The 17952-nt window shown below is 37.9% G+C and overlaps 1 protein-coding gene across 1 annotated transcript in view; it reads right to left on the bottom strand.

Annotated features, from left to right (window-relative positions):
- Positions 1 to 825: 825 nt before the first annotated feature.
- The window catches only part of LOC135176148 (transmembrane 9 superfamily member 3-like), a 49927-nt gene continuing 32800 nt past the window's right edge, over positions 826 to 17952 (bottom strand). The window contains 7 exon segments of the mRNA XM_064144849.1: positions 826 to 3804; positions 8304 to 8380; positions 8490 to 8573; positions 9167 to 9313; positions 9403 to 9471; positions 11028 to 11167; positions 17311 to 17441. Coding sequence (XP_064000919.1) covers positions 3737 to 3804; positions 8304 to 8380; positions 8490 to 8573; positions 9167 to 9313; positions 9403 to 9471; positions 11028 to 11167; positions 17311 to 17441 — 716 coding nt within the window. The 3' untranslated portion in view covers positions 826 to 3736.

Genomic DNA, 17952 nt, shown 5'->3' with positions numbered 1-17952 from the left:
CTGAAGAGGAGACTTGATTTTCCTGAGCTTATGTTTTTTGGATACATTCCGGTGGAGGAACTGATGATGCACATCTGTTACACAATTCTGCTGTCTTCAGTGGAGCTGTACATAAGCCTCTCCCTGGGCAAATCTGGCTAGATGCTGGTGATGCTGAAGCCAAAGCAAAATGTAGCCTTCCAATTTGTGTTAATTCAGCAACAACAGTAGTAATAAGAATATGCTATCAATTTTAACTAGTTTCAGCAGCAAAAGTGTAAAAATTATTGGGGGTTTGGGTTTGTTTTTTAACCTCAAACTTGTTAAATAATCTATGTTATGACACAGAAAGTGATTTGTGTAACCCCTCTACCCACTTGAGAATCACAGAACTTCACAGGATGGGAGGGACCTCCAGAGGTCAGAGTCTAACCTCCTGGCCAAGGCAGTATCACCTAGGGTAGTTTGCACAGGAATAATATAATTCTGGAGAGGAATTGATAGACATTGTTGCTCCAAACCATTCAGACATCAAAAAAACAGCATAATGTAATGTTTATTTGCAGTCCCCATTACCTTCAATCCATCATTCACCACTCTATACACAATGTAACCAGAGAAGTGTATAGAAAAAGTTCTCTTCCTGCAATGAAAAGATTTACAGTTGTATTAATCTAAATCATTTGCTTAAGAGTGGCTACTGCAACATAACTGTTTACCCAGTTCTTTGGCCTCTGTACCAAAAGCAGGAAGAGACAGAAGACTTGAGTGGCCTCCTGAAGAGTTACCAAAAAGCCTAAATTCAAGAATCAGAAACCCTAAGAAACAACCACTGAAAGAGGAGTGTTGGCTGCAAGATCTTTATTTCTTCCATAAAAGAGGAAGGACTACATCATCTAAGCAGAGAGCTTCCAAATTCTATTAAGCAAGATGGTTCAAGCTATACCACAGTTTTTTGGAGGGCAAATAAATAGCCCCAAACAGCAACCATGAAGACAAGCTGTTGAAAAACTGGTCACATTTTACACTCCTTCAGAAACCACAAGGAAGGGGGAAAACAAAGCAATCCCCCAACTTACTCTCGTGCTAGGGTGGAAGTATAAAAATGTCCATTTTTCCACACACAGTACTTCTCCAGAGGAACGTACTTGCAGAAACAAAAGCAATGCCTGTGCAGTAAGTATCTTTTCAATGTCACTTTAAAGGCTATACAATCCTATCTGGATATACAAAAGCTAGTAATTCCAGAGGACAGAGAAAGCAAGTAGACAGCCCACCATTCTGTGGCATTTGAAAGTGATTAAATGAAATTCACAAATGGTTTAGTGACATTTCTGATAGAGCAATCACATAGCAGTGCTCTAAATAGAGAAACAGATCCATCATCAAAATACTTCCTTTAAAAAACTTGTACCTCAGCAGAGTACTTAATGTACTTATTGTGTGGAGATAATGACTTCTCACTTCAGATTTTGAAGAACATGGATGAAAAGAGGGCTTCTCACAGCTGTATGCACTAGTGAGAACTACTGCAAGATTCATTCTTTTGCTTTAAGTCTCTGTGTTTTGGAACAAAGGAAAACTAACTGTTGACCCAGTTTATAAGTTCATCTTAGCAGTCTGCCTGTACTTAAAAATTAAGTTATCTTCTGTTAAACAGCAGTGTTCAGCTACAGACAGCAATCACTTAGTTGAAGCAAAACTTAATTATTTTCTGACAGATTGGTTAAAATTGGCCATGGAAATGTCAGAGAAGAAAGCTCAAATACTTTTCAGAAATAATATACAGCAAGATCCACTGCTTCTCACTATCACCTATCAGTTCAGTTCCCCCAACCTCCAAACTTACTCTGCCAAAGCACAGTTGTCTCTCATTGTGGCTGCTGCCTTATCAGTAATTTTTATATAGAAATGACACAGTGCTGATCAATACAAATACTTTGCTCATTTTTTTTTAAATTCAGGAAGTTGCCTTCTCCTTGGCAGGTGGTCTACTTCAGACAGCAAAATGATGAAAACATCCCTACGTGGCAGATGCCTACAAAAAATTTAAAAAAAAAGTCAAGCCAACTGGCTCCATCACAAACACATTCAGGATATGTCTCACTAAATAGAGTGCAGCATTAACAGTCACCTTAGAAAGACTTAACCTTTATTGGCCCATTTATTTCACTCCACACTTACTCCCAGTTTTCTCGATACACTATCTGGATCACAAAACAGATTTCTCCACAAACAGTTCAGCCAAGAATATTTTTTTGGGGCTGGTCATCCACTCTGGAGTCATATTGTACAATATAGTTGTAGGAAAATTCTGAATTCAAAACATGGGATTTTTATATTTGAAAACCACACTAATATTGTATACAGAACCTAGCATTTAGCAGCATTGCCTTTTCAAACATTTTCAATTGCAAACTCATCTACTTTCACAATCAGAACTTTTTTGTCTGAAAAGTTTATTTCAGTTTTCTGAACACTCTAAAGCATCTGTGCTTCTGATGTTACACGGGTGTCCAGATAGGATTAACAAAAATTAAAATGTTCTAAATTACAAATTTAATTCCTGCAAGAGCTTGAGAAAGGAAAAGGAACAGAAAAGCATGACATACACACATTGTGAAGAACCCCCAACTTTTCATGCAATGGCAGGCAAGATGTAAAAAGCCACCCAAATTCACACATTTTTACACCGAATCATCAAAAAAGTACTCTGTAGTAAATCTGTACATCCAAATACATTTGGGATCTACACCTAAGTTACATTATTTAATGTTATATACACTTATTACCCCCTGTGTAATGTCTAAAGGAAAATCTTCATTCAAACCCAAACAAAACAAAAGAAAAGGAAGAAAAAAAAAAGCAAGACTAACTTGGAAAAAGAGAATCACTTCAGACATTCAGTTAAAATGTTGGGTTTGTTTTAATCTAGACCTCAAAGTGTTTTATTAAAAAACAAACAATCCTTTTCATTTAACATTTTGCTTTCTAACTGTACAGTAAATTGCATTGCAGAGAACACATCCCGTCTTCAGACTGTATTTTCTTTGGATGGATATAATATGTAGCTGGATATTACTTTAAAGATAAATAAGGGGAAGTTGGTCCAACTAGAACAACAGCTGATATATTACATGCACATGGGGGTTTTATATTTTTATTTATTACTATTTTTTAAACAAATGAGTGTAGGGTATACTTGGTATTGCAAATAAACCAAAAAGCACCTGGAGTCAAAATATAAAACATACCTTCTATCCTGGCAATGGCAGTAAAAAACAGAAGAGTAATCTTTCTGGAACAGCATTTTTATATAATTTAGAAAGGTTAAGTACCAGGAAGACTACTAATCAAGTAGTTTTAGCAGCCAAGTTTCCCTCTTTTTATGAATGGAACAAATGCTTTAAATAAACTGTTTGTCCTCTTCACTGAAGAGAGCTAGTCTATTCATCTTTAATGAGCTAGGTCTTTTGGTTTTTTGGTAGGGTTTTTTTTTGGGGAGGGGGGGGAAGATTAGCCACATACTGTAGTAATGCCTACTGCATATAATCCAAGCATTTGCTGTGAACAGTTGGAGAAAGCAGTCAGTAAGAATCTAGGATCAATGAAATAGATGTTACTTTAAGCCATCCACAAAATGGGAGACCCATATAGTGCCCAGTGTTGAAATCCAAATCTCTTCTCGCGCTTTTTGTTGTGCAAGTTCATCCCCAGGAAAACAGGAAATGATCCATAGTTCAATTTTCTTATTTTCTTAGTCAATTTTCACATTAGTGTAGATTTTACGAACAAAGGCACTTGTTCCCATGTAACCAATAGCTCCTGCAAAGTAAATCAGAAACACTGAGTATGTTAAGAGAGCTGATCATCAAAATAAGCCTGCAATGTAAAACACAGCTTAAACAGAGGAAGTCACACAAAGCACGCAATCTGCACACAGAAAACTACTTACCTGCAATACTTGTTCTCAAACTCTAATTAACTGTGCTCCCAGTGAACGTCTGGCAAGAACTCCTCTAGTCTAGCAATCTAAATACATTAAGCCATTTTACCAAGAGGTCATGCTCACTTGGTCTCGATAAATATAGCAGCCCCCCTACTGCTGCAAATAACTGGGTCCCTGTTTCTGAACAGAGGGTACAAAACATACAATCACCCACATACAATCACCCACTCTGCAGGGAAGGTGAATAGGAGGACAAGTTTTTATTATAAGTTACATGCCTTCTGGATGAGTGTTTTATTGGCAGATGGCATTTTCCTTCCCACAAGGCACAAGCAATAATAGATCCCCATCCCAGGAGTCTTAAACTCCAAGGAGGGCTGTACGAAGAGATTAAACTAGTAGCAGTTAGTAGTTAAATAAAATTGCAACCTGTGGTTTTCAAATGAGTCAGAATCGTGAGCACAGTATGCATTGTTGCAGTGGTAATAAAAGAACAGGTCACTGGGTTTTCGATAGGGACAACAGTTTATGCTAAGCCAAATATACTGCAGGATTAAAGATATCTAGAAAAAACAAAAGAAAGGCACTGGAGCAAGACTACTTCTCAGAAAGAGATTCAGCAGCCCAGCTGGTTAAATCTAGAACCTCAGGTTTGCCAGGCTTAGTAAACATCGTTATCTTAGAATATCTGCACAAAGTATCTTTGTCACTTCCAATCAAAATGAGAGTAAATCAGCCTTATGGAAGTCAGTTTGGCTAATTCTCAGGTTAGAAGTTAAAAATCAAGCAAGAATCAGAGACAGCTGCTGTCATTGCCAGAATAACACATCATAAAATACAGGAAGGAAAGGATAGAGAAGTGAAGGCCTGTAACACACTACAGAGAAGAGAGCTGCTGGCATCACACATTTGGATGCTCAGTGAAGAATGGACTCTAAACAGAAGAGGGAACTTTGCTTCCCTGAAATAATGCCGAAAAGCCCGAGACAAAGTACGAAAACAACATTTTTGGTGATTTAGGTTATACCAGACTCACACAAGATGTGTTAAATACAAAAGTCTAAGCAATGCTAAAAGCTTTCTGCTTAAACTTAATTTCCCAATAAAAACATAACAGGGTTTTTTTTTGCCTTTAGAAATCAAGGCCATGCAGCCCTGCAGCTAGCGTTGCTGAACAGTGTTACACGGAAACTGGAGAGTTCTTTAAATCTTAGGGACTGACCAGATAATTCATAAGGTCAGACATTAAACTCTCACAAAATTTTGGATTTTAGACCCCCAAAAGCCCAATATTTGTATCTAATCAGCAATCCACACAAGGCAAACCTGATGCATCATTCCGATGCTATCAGAGTGGTAAAGAGCTTCTGGGGTCAGCCTCTGCTACACAGCGTTTCAAGCTGTAAAAATATCACAATTATTCCACTGGTCAGCTAATGAGGGACTTGTATCAATAACTTGCACAGAGTTTGATTAAAACAAATAGAGTGCAGACAAGATCAGGTTGCTGCTCACAAGCATTAACTGAGTGTGCTGAGGATGCAGCAGAGGGAAGGCCTGGCAGCACAAAGAGAGAGAAGCAGAGCATTCAGACACACCCAAGTGTGGGCTGTGCAAAGGAGGTGATGGTGTGCTTGGAGTCATATAGGAACACACCTAGATTCTTCTGTTGCTTCTCAGGAATCACATTTTCTGTTGTATGCAGTACATGGACGGACAAAATAATGGCACTGGACTCCTGCTTGGAGAGTCATGACATTTGGCCTGTTAAAGCAGATGCTGCCAATCGATACGATGCCTATTTTTGTTGCTAAATTCATTCCAGAGCTAGTCTTTAAGCATTTCTCTAGTGATGTGATGCCAGATATCAGGAAGATATTTGTGAGAATAAAGTCTTGTCTTTCATTTGGGATCTGGAGAATGTGCACATGAGAAGGAATTGAGGGAAAAGTGCAGAGAGGAAGTAAGCCACATAAGACTACAAATTCAGTACCCCACAAACCCGTAACAACCTATTCTGAAACACAGGAGCCTTATTATGAAGGCCATTAATGTTCTATACCTAAAGCACGGAATATACCTCAAAGCTACCTCACAAGCAGTGAATAGAACGTGGAGTGAGGAGGGGTAAAGCTTAGACAATGAGAACTAAAGAATGTCTCCCTAAAACAAACACAAGACAGTTGACTCATTTAAATAAATAAAAATCCATAGTAAAGGAACTATTTTATTAGATATCTTAACAGATGATACAACTTAGTTATGGCCTACAAAAGTTTATCAGAAATAGACTGCAAGCATATTACAGCAGAACAACAAGTTTTCAAATAAAGAGAAACATCTAAATAACCAGGAAGACCAACTACTCCATAGAAAAAAAATCCCATCTGTTACTTCAAGCCACTTAATACTTACTACAGCTACGACACTGTAAGCACCTCATTTTTTCAAAAATGCCCTTCAATCACACTTAGAATATTTAACCTGATGCTGAAGTGTGGTATTGCAAGAGGCCTTTCTATACTACCTAGCTCCTAAGCCATCCACTGAACTGGGGGAAGTTTTGTTCTTTTCTGTCACTGAGTGAAACATGAGGAGCTCAAAAGGTTTGGAAGTTCTCATGGACTCCCCACTGTCCAGTCCCAGAACTGAGATGCTCTGAAGAGGGCAGCAGACTTTGTGAATGAAAGCATCCCATTACATGTGGGATTTGAGTTCACTAGGCATTTTCAGGGGCACTAAAACGGGAGCTGGACGATACAAGCATAGAGAGAGTTTTCTTGTGGCCGTTTTGGGCCATAACTAGTTCGTCTCATATCTAACTGTGTGAAACTGAACATATCCATTTATGTAAACCTCCAAAGAACAGCTCTACACACTTTTCACAGCAGACATACAGTCAGTGGCACACATGCTGCACACAAATGTCTTTGTTAGACCTCAATGGCAGCAAGTTCCCTAGACAAATGCTTTTTGACAAGGGATTTTTTTTTCCTTCCTTCCACATGCCAAAAATGGGATTTCTCAGTAAAAAGGAACCTCACAGCTTCTCTTCCAACACTCTTAAAAAGACAAAAAGAAATCTCAATAGAGCTGTGGAAATAAGGTTTAATGTGTTATTTCCAATCTTGAATAAATTTGGATTTTACTCTAACGTTCCACAGAGTAGTGTCTTACCCATGACAAGGAAGAATGCAACAATCTTCCTTTTCTGTGTTTTAAAAGACTTTTTAATTACAGAAACTGGTGGGCAAGCTTGGTTTCTGCATCATAGATGGTTTAATCAATACCAGCCTGAGTACTTTAAAAAAGAAAAGATTAGAGCTGAAAAGTATAAGCCTATTAAAGAAAAAAAATGTCTGCAAGACTACAAAAACAGCAGGGAAGTCTTGTAATGTGCCAAGAACCTGATGAAGCAAGATTAGATTGTATGAGAGAAAGAGAGAACAAGTACTCAGCAGTTAAGAGATTATTTCCCTCCTATTTTTATAAAGTATTATGAAACTACCCACCCAGCCACTTGACATATCAAGAAAAAGTGTACTTTAGAAAAAGTAAGTTCCTGTAAGAACTCAAAATACCTATCTTGAAAAAAATCCTTCCATTAGGTTCTATACGACTTTATTTACTACTAAGAAAGAAAGCACTAAATAAGGATCACACATAAAAAGCCAATATCCTCATAGGAAAGAGCAAAAGAACCAAGCAGCACTTTCTGAAAGGCATACAAAGGACAAAAATAAAGCTATAAAAAGTATATTTGACTTTATCAGATGAGCTCCATGACAAGAATTATTCTTTTTCCTTACACATCTGTCAAAAAAGGTTTCTTAAAAAGCAGTGAAACCTAGTTGTACACAGACATGCTCAGCACTCTCCTCACCTGTGAATATTCCAATACCTATTTCTCAAATGCTGAAGTGAATGTCCTTTAGGTTCTGGCCACCCTCAAAAATGCATGCCAGAAGATACAGATGGTAATATTACCAGTATTGTAATACCACTGATACCTCAATGACTGTACCTAGCTCCTTGTCCTGGAGCAACAACAAAAACTCTGAAAAAAAATGCTAGCATGGGTTTTCATAGTTTTTTTTTGGCCAAATATTAACTCTTTCAAGCTTGCACTGAGGGCAAAATTCTGTGCACAGTACAGAGAACTGTCTTCCTATCAGAAGACACAACCCATAGAAACCTCCTATATTAGGCAGGAACAAAGTATAAGCAGAGAACTGTATGGCATTTTAAACACTGCAATCTTTTTTGAGCATATCTTGCAGACATACACACTCCACCACCAAAACCACAGAATTAAAACCACAAACATGACAGCACAAAATTCTGACAGAAAACCATCAATGTATTTGAAACTTACCACACATTATTCCCAAAGCTGTGCTAAATACTGCCATATAACCAAAGTAAAATGATGTTTGAAACAGGCCATACATCCTGAAAAAGAAAAATGGGAATTTATGCTAACTATTTTTCCCAGTTTCTCTCAACAAACTTATCCAGCCATAAAGTATTATGATATTCAAGCAAGAAAACTACCACTTACTTTGTCTTGAAAAAGTAGTAGTAAAAGGAGTACATGTAAACATAAATCGCAGTTGATGCCGCAGAAAGAAAGCTCGTCCATTGCCTGAAAGTAAGCACACATCCATCACATTCCTAACCCAAGGCTTCCCAAGAAGATGCACAATGTGCTAAACCCTTACTCTGAAAAGAGAGTACTGCTTCTACAGGCTTATTTAACAGTATCTGTATGTTGTTTGCTGTAAGTGACAAAAGCTTCTACAGTAACAGCTACCACTGATAAAAACTGAGTATAGGCTGGATGTTAGGAGGAAGTTCTTCACAGAGACAGTGATTTGCCTGCTGCCCAGGGAGGTGGTGGAGTCACCGTCCCTGGAGGTGTTTAAGAAAAGACTGGATGAGGCACTTAGTGCCATGGTCCAATTGACTGGATAGGGCTGGGTGCTAGGTTGGACTGGACGATCTTGGAGGTCTCTTCCAACCTAGTTGATTCTATGATTCTTTTCATACATACATGCAAGCAGAGATGCACATACACACAGAAAGCTCCTGTGCAAAGGATCCAAGAACTGCTTTTACTTCCTACAGCTAAAATCCAGACACATCCCCTTTGAAAAGACTTTGATCAAGACTCAAGCACACTACTTTTCTAAACAACTCTCACAATCCAGTTAGCTATGCAAATAATGCAACACTTACCACCTGTAATCCTCTGCGTTCAGCAGGAAATATGTACAAACGATAGTAACGCAAACTGTCACAATGCAGAGGATCACCAGAACTAACATCATGAAGCCATAAACATAGTAGATCTTGTAAGCCCAGAATGAAGTAAAAATGAAATACCTGAATAAAGAAAATATGCAGATCATAGTGTAATTGAACTTGAATTATTATACTTTTAAAGCAAATTGGTAAATAGGTGACATACTCACATTTCAATAAAAATCGATCCAAAAGGGAGGATTCCACCTAAGCAAACAATAACAGCTGGTTCCATGAACCTGAAAGATACCAAGATCAGTTTAGGGACAACTTAAATCTTTCATTTATAAACATATCAAGATATATAATCAGAAGACTGATATAGTACAAAGAACTATTTAAAAGGCATGCTAATAAGAACATTTCTGTCTCATACCCACATACAAGAAGGAAAATTCCCCTCATAGTCGTCATGCATACAGATAGAAAGCAGAGTTATTCTTGGGGAAAACTGAAACAAAACCTATGTCTCATGCCTGTCACCTACACAAAGTTAGGCATCTAACCAGTCTTAAAGGCTACAGAAAAAAAGTCTCTCTTGCCCAAAGAGGGGTTAAGCAACAAAGACTCAAAACACTAGCCTTGCATGAAGGCACTGAAAACTCAAAGCTGTTGATGGCTGCAAACACAACAAAAAAATGTACAAAGTAATGGTTATATAATTAAGTATGAACGCATATTTTTAATACTACATCATGGTCTATGATAAAAATTAATACTCAGCTACCTGTAGACAATACTGTCACTTGCTGAAGGTCACCTCTGTGTAGCACTTGCTATGATGCTGGATCTAGCTAGGAACCAGTGATTTAATTTGCAGCTTCTTTTATTATTTATAGGGAGAGTTGTCTAAGTTGGCAGTGTGCAATTTCATCACCTTCAAGAGAAGTTCTTATTTATTTTTATCTCTGATGCTGATCCAGAAAAATCCATCAGATTCCCAAGATACAGATCGTAATATAAATCAAGTCCTAGCATTCGAGCTGCACGACCCACCACTAACGGACTTAAGTGTGATGTGCCTCCCGGATATCACAGGCATGCACGTTTCAGTGCCCCCTTCACTCTGTTCCATTCCTCTGAACAGGGAAAGCAACAAAAATCTATTAAAAAAATCCTCTGAGGATATTTTCATTTCCATAGCTTGCTGCTTCCATCTCAGAATTAAATTAACAGGAAAAGGTGACTGCATTAATCATTTTCCAAAACCCCAAGTCTACCTTTGGAGACTAGGCATCCACTCCTTTATATTCACTTCAAAAATAATAAAGGCTTACTCATAATTCAAGCTGTATACCTGCAGTATTTTAGGCTCTGTGCCATCAAAAGCAGCACAGAACTGGGAGCAGCATTGCAAGCTTCTCTCCACCATCGCCCTGCAAATACGTTTCAGCTCATACATACAGACCATCAACCAGAACAGTTCTGCCTCCAAGGAATATTCAATCCTAAATCTATAACAGGCATTAACTAAAAGGAAAAGGATTAGTTTTGAGAAACCTATTAAAAAAAACACAAAAAACCCCAGAGTTGGGACTGTCCCCTTTACATAAGAAACTAAAGAGCATTTCAGGCCAAATGTGAACCAGTGATCCAGGACTGTAAAATCTGCTCTCAACTATTAACTATAGTAGTTTAATTCAACAGAAAAAATTATGGAATCATCAGTAGAGCTGTTCTTCCAGGCAAAACTCCATTTAAAGGAAGTTACTCAAGAAAAACTTTTAAAGGTCACACCTGGAAAGTAATTTTATATGTACTAAAGTGACTAGTTCAGATTTATCCTTGTTTTTACCATTTCTTCTCTGGTATGGGACGAGGCACTGCATTGACACGACATGGAAAATTAGGCTGCCCAGACAGATTTCGGCCAAGAATGGTACCAACGAGGTTCAATGGAAGAATGACAAAGAAACAAATACAGCACACTGCCACCTGAAAGCAAAAGATAAAACAAAAATTGAATCAACCAGGTATAAGTCAATAAAAGAAGTTTACCAATCCATTCCATATAGTCCTCAGATGCTACTGCTGTACAATCATACTCCTAGTTATGTAGCATTAGTCAAAACAGCTATTTCATCAAGTGGGAAGTATTTATTGCCTGCAAAACTTCCTATTAAATGTTAAGTACATTTTCATCCATCATTGTAGACAACAGAACCACTACAGATTTTTTTTACTGTGTTTATCTAATCACTATAATCCACTATACAGAAGAAACAGAAAACTTCATGGTATTTCATCACAGAAAATGTTGTCAGCTTCTCAAACTTTTGCAGAACATGCTGTCCCTGTGAGTCAACATTTAGCAGTTAAGCAGTTCCACACAAAACTACAACCACTGGCTGCAAATTTTTAATCCGAACCGGGAAAGAAACCCCAACAAGAATTGTGAAGCCATGGCACAATGCTAACAATCAAAATTTGGGGTTCAATTTTCTCCACTACCTGCCAACCAGGTAATTAAGAGCACAGACTGTCAAAGACACAAGCTGAGTTTTCATCAGCCTTTTAAGGCAAGTATTCCTGTAACATCAGCCAAGATAAATCCAGAGAATACTTTTAGCTACCACTTCAGAAAACAGTCTGCACAAGCAGGCAGATCTACTACACCTGAAAACACAGTTTTCCATCAAGCAAACACATGATCTCTATAATCCATACTACTGAAGACAAATTACAAGAGTTTTTCTACCAAGCCAGTAAATTAAAACATGCCTATCTCATTTTAACTGTTGTGGCTTGCTGCTGCACAAAATGCCTTATTAATACATGAGAATCAGATTTAGTTTGCAGCTTTCAGTTGCCACAGAAGAGACTGTCAGCTTCACCAGACCTGTGTTCTTTCTAACCTCTTTCTGTTTTGATGGGGAAAGAATATTCTGCTGTTCTTGAGTGAATGTGTAGAACTCAGTTTTCCTTATTTGAAAGGAAACATTGTCAAGAGGAATATAATTTATGTTCAAGTGCCATGTGTTTCATATTTTCTGACAACTGTAGATTAAACTTCATTCAAAGGTGATAATTAAAATTTTTATGAGCATATCTAATATTAAACAGCTCCTGGCAGGCTATGGTGCCTTGACTGCTTAATGCACAAGGGAGAAAAGCAATAAAAATTAACTGTCAAAGCAGCAGCTTGATCTTTCCAGTCAGCTACCAAAACTGCACTCTGTCACGAGACTCTCTCCCGATACAGAAGTTACCAAATCTGTACAGTGAAACAGTGTTCTGCACATCATCTGGCCAAACACTATGTAGAACAAAAAGAAGGAGAAAAAAAAGAGAGAGAGAGAAGGCTTTAAATAAAGAGTCATTAATTTTATTACAACTAAATTGTTACTCTGGGGTGATTTCAGTGATAAACTGAGCTGCTGAAAATCCAGGCAGAAGCATTAAGCTGTGTCTGTTTTCAGTAAAAATGAGGGTTTTGGCTAAGGATTCCACAGCCACTTTCAAGCAACCTGAAGAAGCACCCTGCTGAAAGCATGTAATTAGACTTTCTATTTTTAGCCAGGTGCACCTCCTTATCTGGCTCAAAGCATGAAAATCTTTGACACTACCTGGTCCTCTCTTTTCAGTGACAGTCAATACTCATATCAACTTAAAGCTGTCAGGGATGGCTGCAGCCTGGATTAAGCTGTTAGAGGAAACACTTTTTGGTTGTTTGTTTAAACAAGGTATAAAAGATGCAAATACTAGGGTCTCAATCCCTAGAGAAATTTAGTGTGCATAACCTTGTTTAATTAAGTCATTAAAAATGCATACTAGAAGCATTAGCCACAAAGGAACCTACTGCTCAAACAAAACAAAAATAGTGTATCTTAAGGAGTTTAATAGAAGCTGCATGGTTTCTGCAGTCTGAATATTACATTACTCATAGTAGCTTTAATGGAAATCTTTAAATTATGTATCACACACAGAACATAAGCAGTCACAACTTATGAAATGCCAGAATTAAGATGGATCCTTCAAACTCAATCATGCTGTGCTCTGTAGAAATTCTGTATTACTTAGTAGGTATTTCTGCATAGAAAAATCATCACTCCTCAAACGTATACTAAAAGGCCACTTGATATAATTTTAAATCTCTTTAATTATTCCATGCTTCATTTTTTGCATAATTCAAACATAACAAAATAGAAATATGATTGTCTGACAAATACACCTAAAAGACCAAAAAACACCAACAGAATGTAAGTCAAGCTATACAGTACCTTCAGAACTCCTCTATGATCGCTATTAACAGGATGTAATAAACTAAAATCACATCTGGGCTCCAAAAGAACTAGGAATTGATCAGTATCTGTTGCATTTCTATAAAGGTGAAGAGATGAGAGAAAAAATCCAGGCTTTTGTTTCTCCTTTATATGCTTAGGGAGTTGAAAGCTTTAAACGATTAAGGTTTACACATTTTAATAAAGTCTATCATACTCCTTATTGCATTTGAAGGGGAGGGCAACTGAAAGACATCCCAGGAAAAAGATTAAGCACTTGTTCAGGCCCATGGTGTATTTCACTACAGAAGGTTTGTCACAATACAGCTAAGGCAGTTTGCATGTGTATCTAAAAGGGCTAAAGGCAGAGTACCAAGACTGAAGAAAGATTTCAGAAATAAACTCTGAACCTTTCCAGTACCTGTCACTTCTTAGAGAGGATCAGACATCAGAAACAAGTTATACAAGACAAACAGCTCTGAAGTTCAAACCAGACTGCAGTGAGGTATATGAAGGTCCTAAAGGGCCCAATGATTGTGAGCATTTCAACACAAAGCGTAGAAGATTAGCTGCCTACATTCCATAGGGCAACAAAACAAAACAAACAACAACAACAACAAAAAAAAAGCCACAAAGGAACAAATGGAAAAACAACAGCAACCACCATCTGTCTGTAGGAAGGAATTAAGTCACAGAGAGGAGGCTAACTCCTAGTTCACTGGGAAGTGGCAACGTATAAGAGGCAAAGTATGGGATGTCATAGTCTCTCATTAGCCTTTTAGCTCAGACTTTTTTCAGCAACCCAATTTCTACTTTTTCCAGATTTACAGTAGCCAAGAAGAGGTGTTAATTCTTGCCAAGCATTTAAATCAAGGAGGGCAATTTCAAGATATGCTAGGGGAAAGGAAGTAATTTCTATTTTCCAGTACATTTAGATGGCAGAAGTCTTATTTCCCCAAGACAGCAGCAGCAGCAAGTTTGCACTGGAGAATTCTGGAAGCTTCTCAATGTTCGAAACAAAAGTGGAAAGACAGAAGCTGGTTTATCTGCAAAGCCATAAGGGCCTCTCAGGGACTTCAACCTGATGCACAACATGGTAATTTCAGATAACTTTTATTTCCTTCTATAAACCAGATTCATTAGTTGATTTGAAGTCATTAAAACATTGCTTATTCTGATGAAGTTTCCGACTCATAACCTGTTCCTAGTGAAAGTCTGCTAATGCTACGGAAGTTTTATTGACACAGTCATAATGACTCAAATACTTTCATAAAGTCTTGAGATCATTAAAATCACTGTGTATAAAGAGTCCTAACATCCTGATTAAGTGACCCCTCAAGTTTTATATTCCCATTTGCTTTTGCATGTACACATTTCCATGGTCTTAAAATACAAATCAGTTAGATTTACAAGACAAACTTCGGCACAGGTAGAATTCCATTCCCTCAGCACTCCTGACCTCCAAATGGAAATACAAGTCAGAAACGTGACACGATAAATGCTTGCTCAGCAGTAAAACAGAGCCTATTGGCACACATCATAGATCAATGTTGTAAACTTTCATGACAGTATCTTATATGGATGCTAGCTTAGGAAAGAAAAAACAATGCAATTTTCCTTTGGAAAAACACAATATATTCAAAAGTAGAGTCTTAGCCTGAGCTCTTAAGAAAATTAGAAAAATTAAGTGACATTGCTAAACATGGTTCACTTGACATTATATTCAGTGGGGTCAGAACAACAAATTCACCTTAAAAAGCTGGTATTCAGGTATACATTGGAAACACTGCTAATAAGAAGGTACTAGAACCAACAATATACATGTAATGATTCCTCTGTCAGTAAAAAATTACTGAAAGACACTGCCTGAAACTGTCTCTTTTTATTACCATTTATGAATTCTATCACATTCATTCAATAGCAACATGTTCTTAAGAAGTAATTTCCTTCACATTACTGATTTTATCATATTCCTAGTAACACAATTTGTAAGGCAGAAGTTGTGATTTCAAAAAATACAATTTATAAGACAGAATTTGTGGTTCGAAGCTTCATGTTGTGGTAGATTTAAACTAAAAAGAAATCCAAGGCCACTCAAATTAGATCTCGTGAAAAAATTAACATATCACAAAAGTTTTTATGCAGGCAAGGATGCCATAAAAAAACATTAAATCCCAAGATTTGCTACAAATATTGAAAGCAAACATTGCTGGGCTACTGCACCAAGTTCGAATAAACAGCTTTATGGTGCATATTTCAAAAAATTCTACTCTCAAATAATCACAGCATGTTAGAGGTTGGAAGGGACCTCCACAGATTGAGTCCAACTTGCCTGCGAAAGCAAGACCATAGAATCTAGCTCAGGTTGCATGGGAATGCATCCAGACAGGTCTTGAAAGTGTCCAGAGGAGACTCCTCAACGTCTCTGGGGAGCCTGTTCCAGTTCTCCATGATGCTTACAGTAAAGAAGTTCTTATGTTGAGGTGGAACTTCCTGGGCTGTAGTTTATACCCATTTCCCCTTGTCCTATCACAGGGCACAACCGAGAAGAGTTTGTCCTCTTCCTCTTGACACCCAGCCCTCATATATTAACATTGATTAGATCCCTTCTAAGTCTTATCTTCTCCAGACCAAAAAGCCCCAGGTGCCTCTCCTCATAGGGCAGCACTCCAGCCCATTAATCATTTTAGCAGCCCTAATAATCCCTGCAATCTGAAAACAGAAATTCTGCCAAAGTTCCAAGTGATTATTTCCTACACTGCATTTACAGGGTTATGTGAGGTTGTCCAAAAGGGTTGTGAGAACCAACAAATCCTGACAAAAGACAGAGGAAACAAGAAAAGTCATGATTAAATGAGAAAGTAATCCAACTAGCACTGTTTTTCAAGTGATATGGTTAATACACAGATACAAGACCATAAATGGATATTAAATACCATTTTATTACGTGAAAATATTTTTCTTAAAGCTAGAGCACATAATCAGAATGACTTAGGTTAGAAGGGCTTTTAAAGGTCAACCAGACCAACCACTCTGCAGTCAGAAGGAACATTTTAAACTAGATCACATTGCTCAGAGCTCCATTCAATCTGACCTTAACTTGTAGCATGCACTACCTCTCTAGGCCAACTGTGCCAGTGTTTCATCACCCACAGTGTAAGAAATCCTTATATTTTAGTCTCAGTCTACCCTCTTTGAGTTTAAAATCATTGTTTCTGCTCCTGTCATAATAGGCCCTGCTAAAAAGACTGTCCCTACCTTTCTTATAGGTTTCCTTTAATTACTAAATGGCCACAATAAGGTCTCTCCAGAGCCTTTTCTTCTCCAGGCAGTACAAGTCCAACTCTCTCAGCCTTTCTTCACAGGAAAGCTCTTCCAGCCCTCTCATCACCTTTACGGCCCTCCTCTGGGCTCACTCCAACTGATTTATGTCGTTCTTGTGCTGAAGACTTCAGAGCTGGACAAAGATCTCAGGAAATCCCACCTAATAGTGTTGCTTGATCTTTTATTTTTTCTGCTTGTTTACAATGATCTGGAAGCAGCTTTTACTTTGAAGCCTTTGGTATTACATTTTACATAATAACCAGTTTGCATCGGCCATTAGAAGAAAGTTCAAGTTGCTAACTTCCCATATGCTGCTATAACATTCAGCTTGAACACAAAGCAGGGAATACTGTTGTTGGCATCCAGCAGCTGATGCTAGTTATTAAAATGAATTTTACATGAAGCACATTAACTCCCTGACAGAATAAGTTTCTAACTAGGAAGCTAACGCTATGACTCACAATTTTATTTAGACTAAAATTTAGCTCTCCTGTGTCTACAGTGGTGTTTACATTCTCCAGTAAAATCACTCACCATGGTTGCAAAGGGTATAGCTCTTGAAGCATGGTAATAGATGGCAATGAAGTTAATGAAGAAGGCAGTTCCACACACCATTGCTGGAATAAGGAAGGCTCCAACAAACATCTGCTTTATCCATCGCCTTCCTGTAAGAAAGGATTCCAATAGGATTGGTGAGCTATACTGCTACTTTGTGTAAACCGTTATCAGCAGGCTCTCTGGAATTTAGATGTTTGATTTCTTCCCCTCAGAATGAAAGAAGTGACAAATACACCAATACAAAAGCCAACTAAGAGTTTCGCCTGACTCCTTACAACTCAAGATGCTTATTAGGCTAGATGAAAATACAAGAGATACAGTCTAAGAACAGCACATGCTGACTAAACTGGCCAAAAAACACAAAGCATGAAATATAAGCGTATAACTAAGTTTCAGTGCAGTGGAGACAGAGACAGCAAACCCTGCTCACACACTGAAAACAGGAAGGCTCAGCACTTCCCAGGGACAACTAAGCACTACAGATGTGTTCAGGCAGCACCTGCTCAGCACTGTCTTGACTTAACCTGACTCCACACACACATAGGAACCACCTATCCCTGGCATAAAGCAAAATGCCACAGCATTTAATGTACATCTTCAAAAGCAGAAAAAAACAAC

This window comes from Pogoniulus pusillus, chromosome 6 (assembly GCF_015220805.1).
Source record: "Pogoniulus pusillus isolate bPogPus1 chromosome 6, bPogPus1.pri, whole genome shotgun sequence".
Lineage (NCBI taxonomy): Eukaryota > Metazoa > Chordata > Aves > Piciformes > Lybiidae > Pogoniulus > Pogoniulus pusillus.
This window is presented reverse-complemented; position numbering and strand designations above follow the sequence as displayed.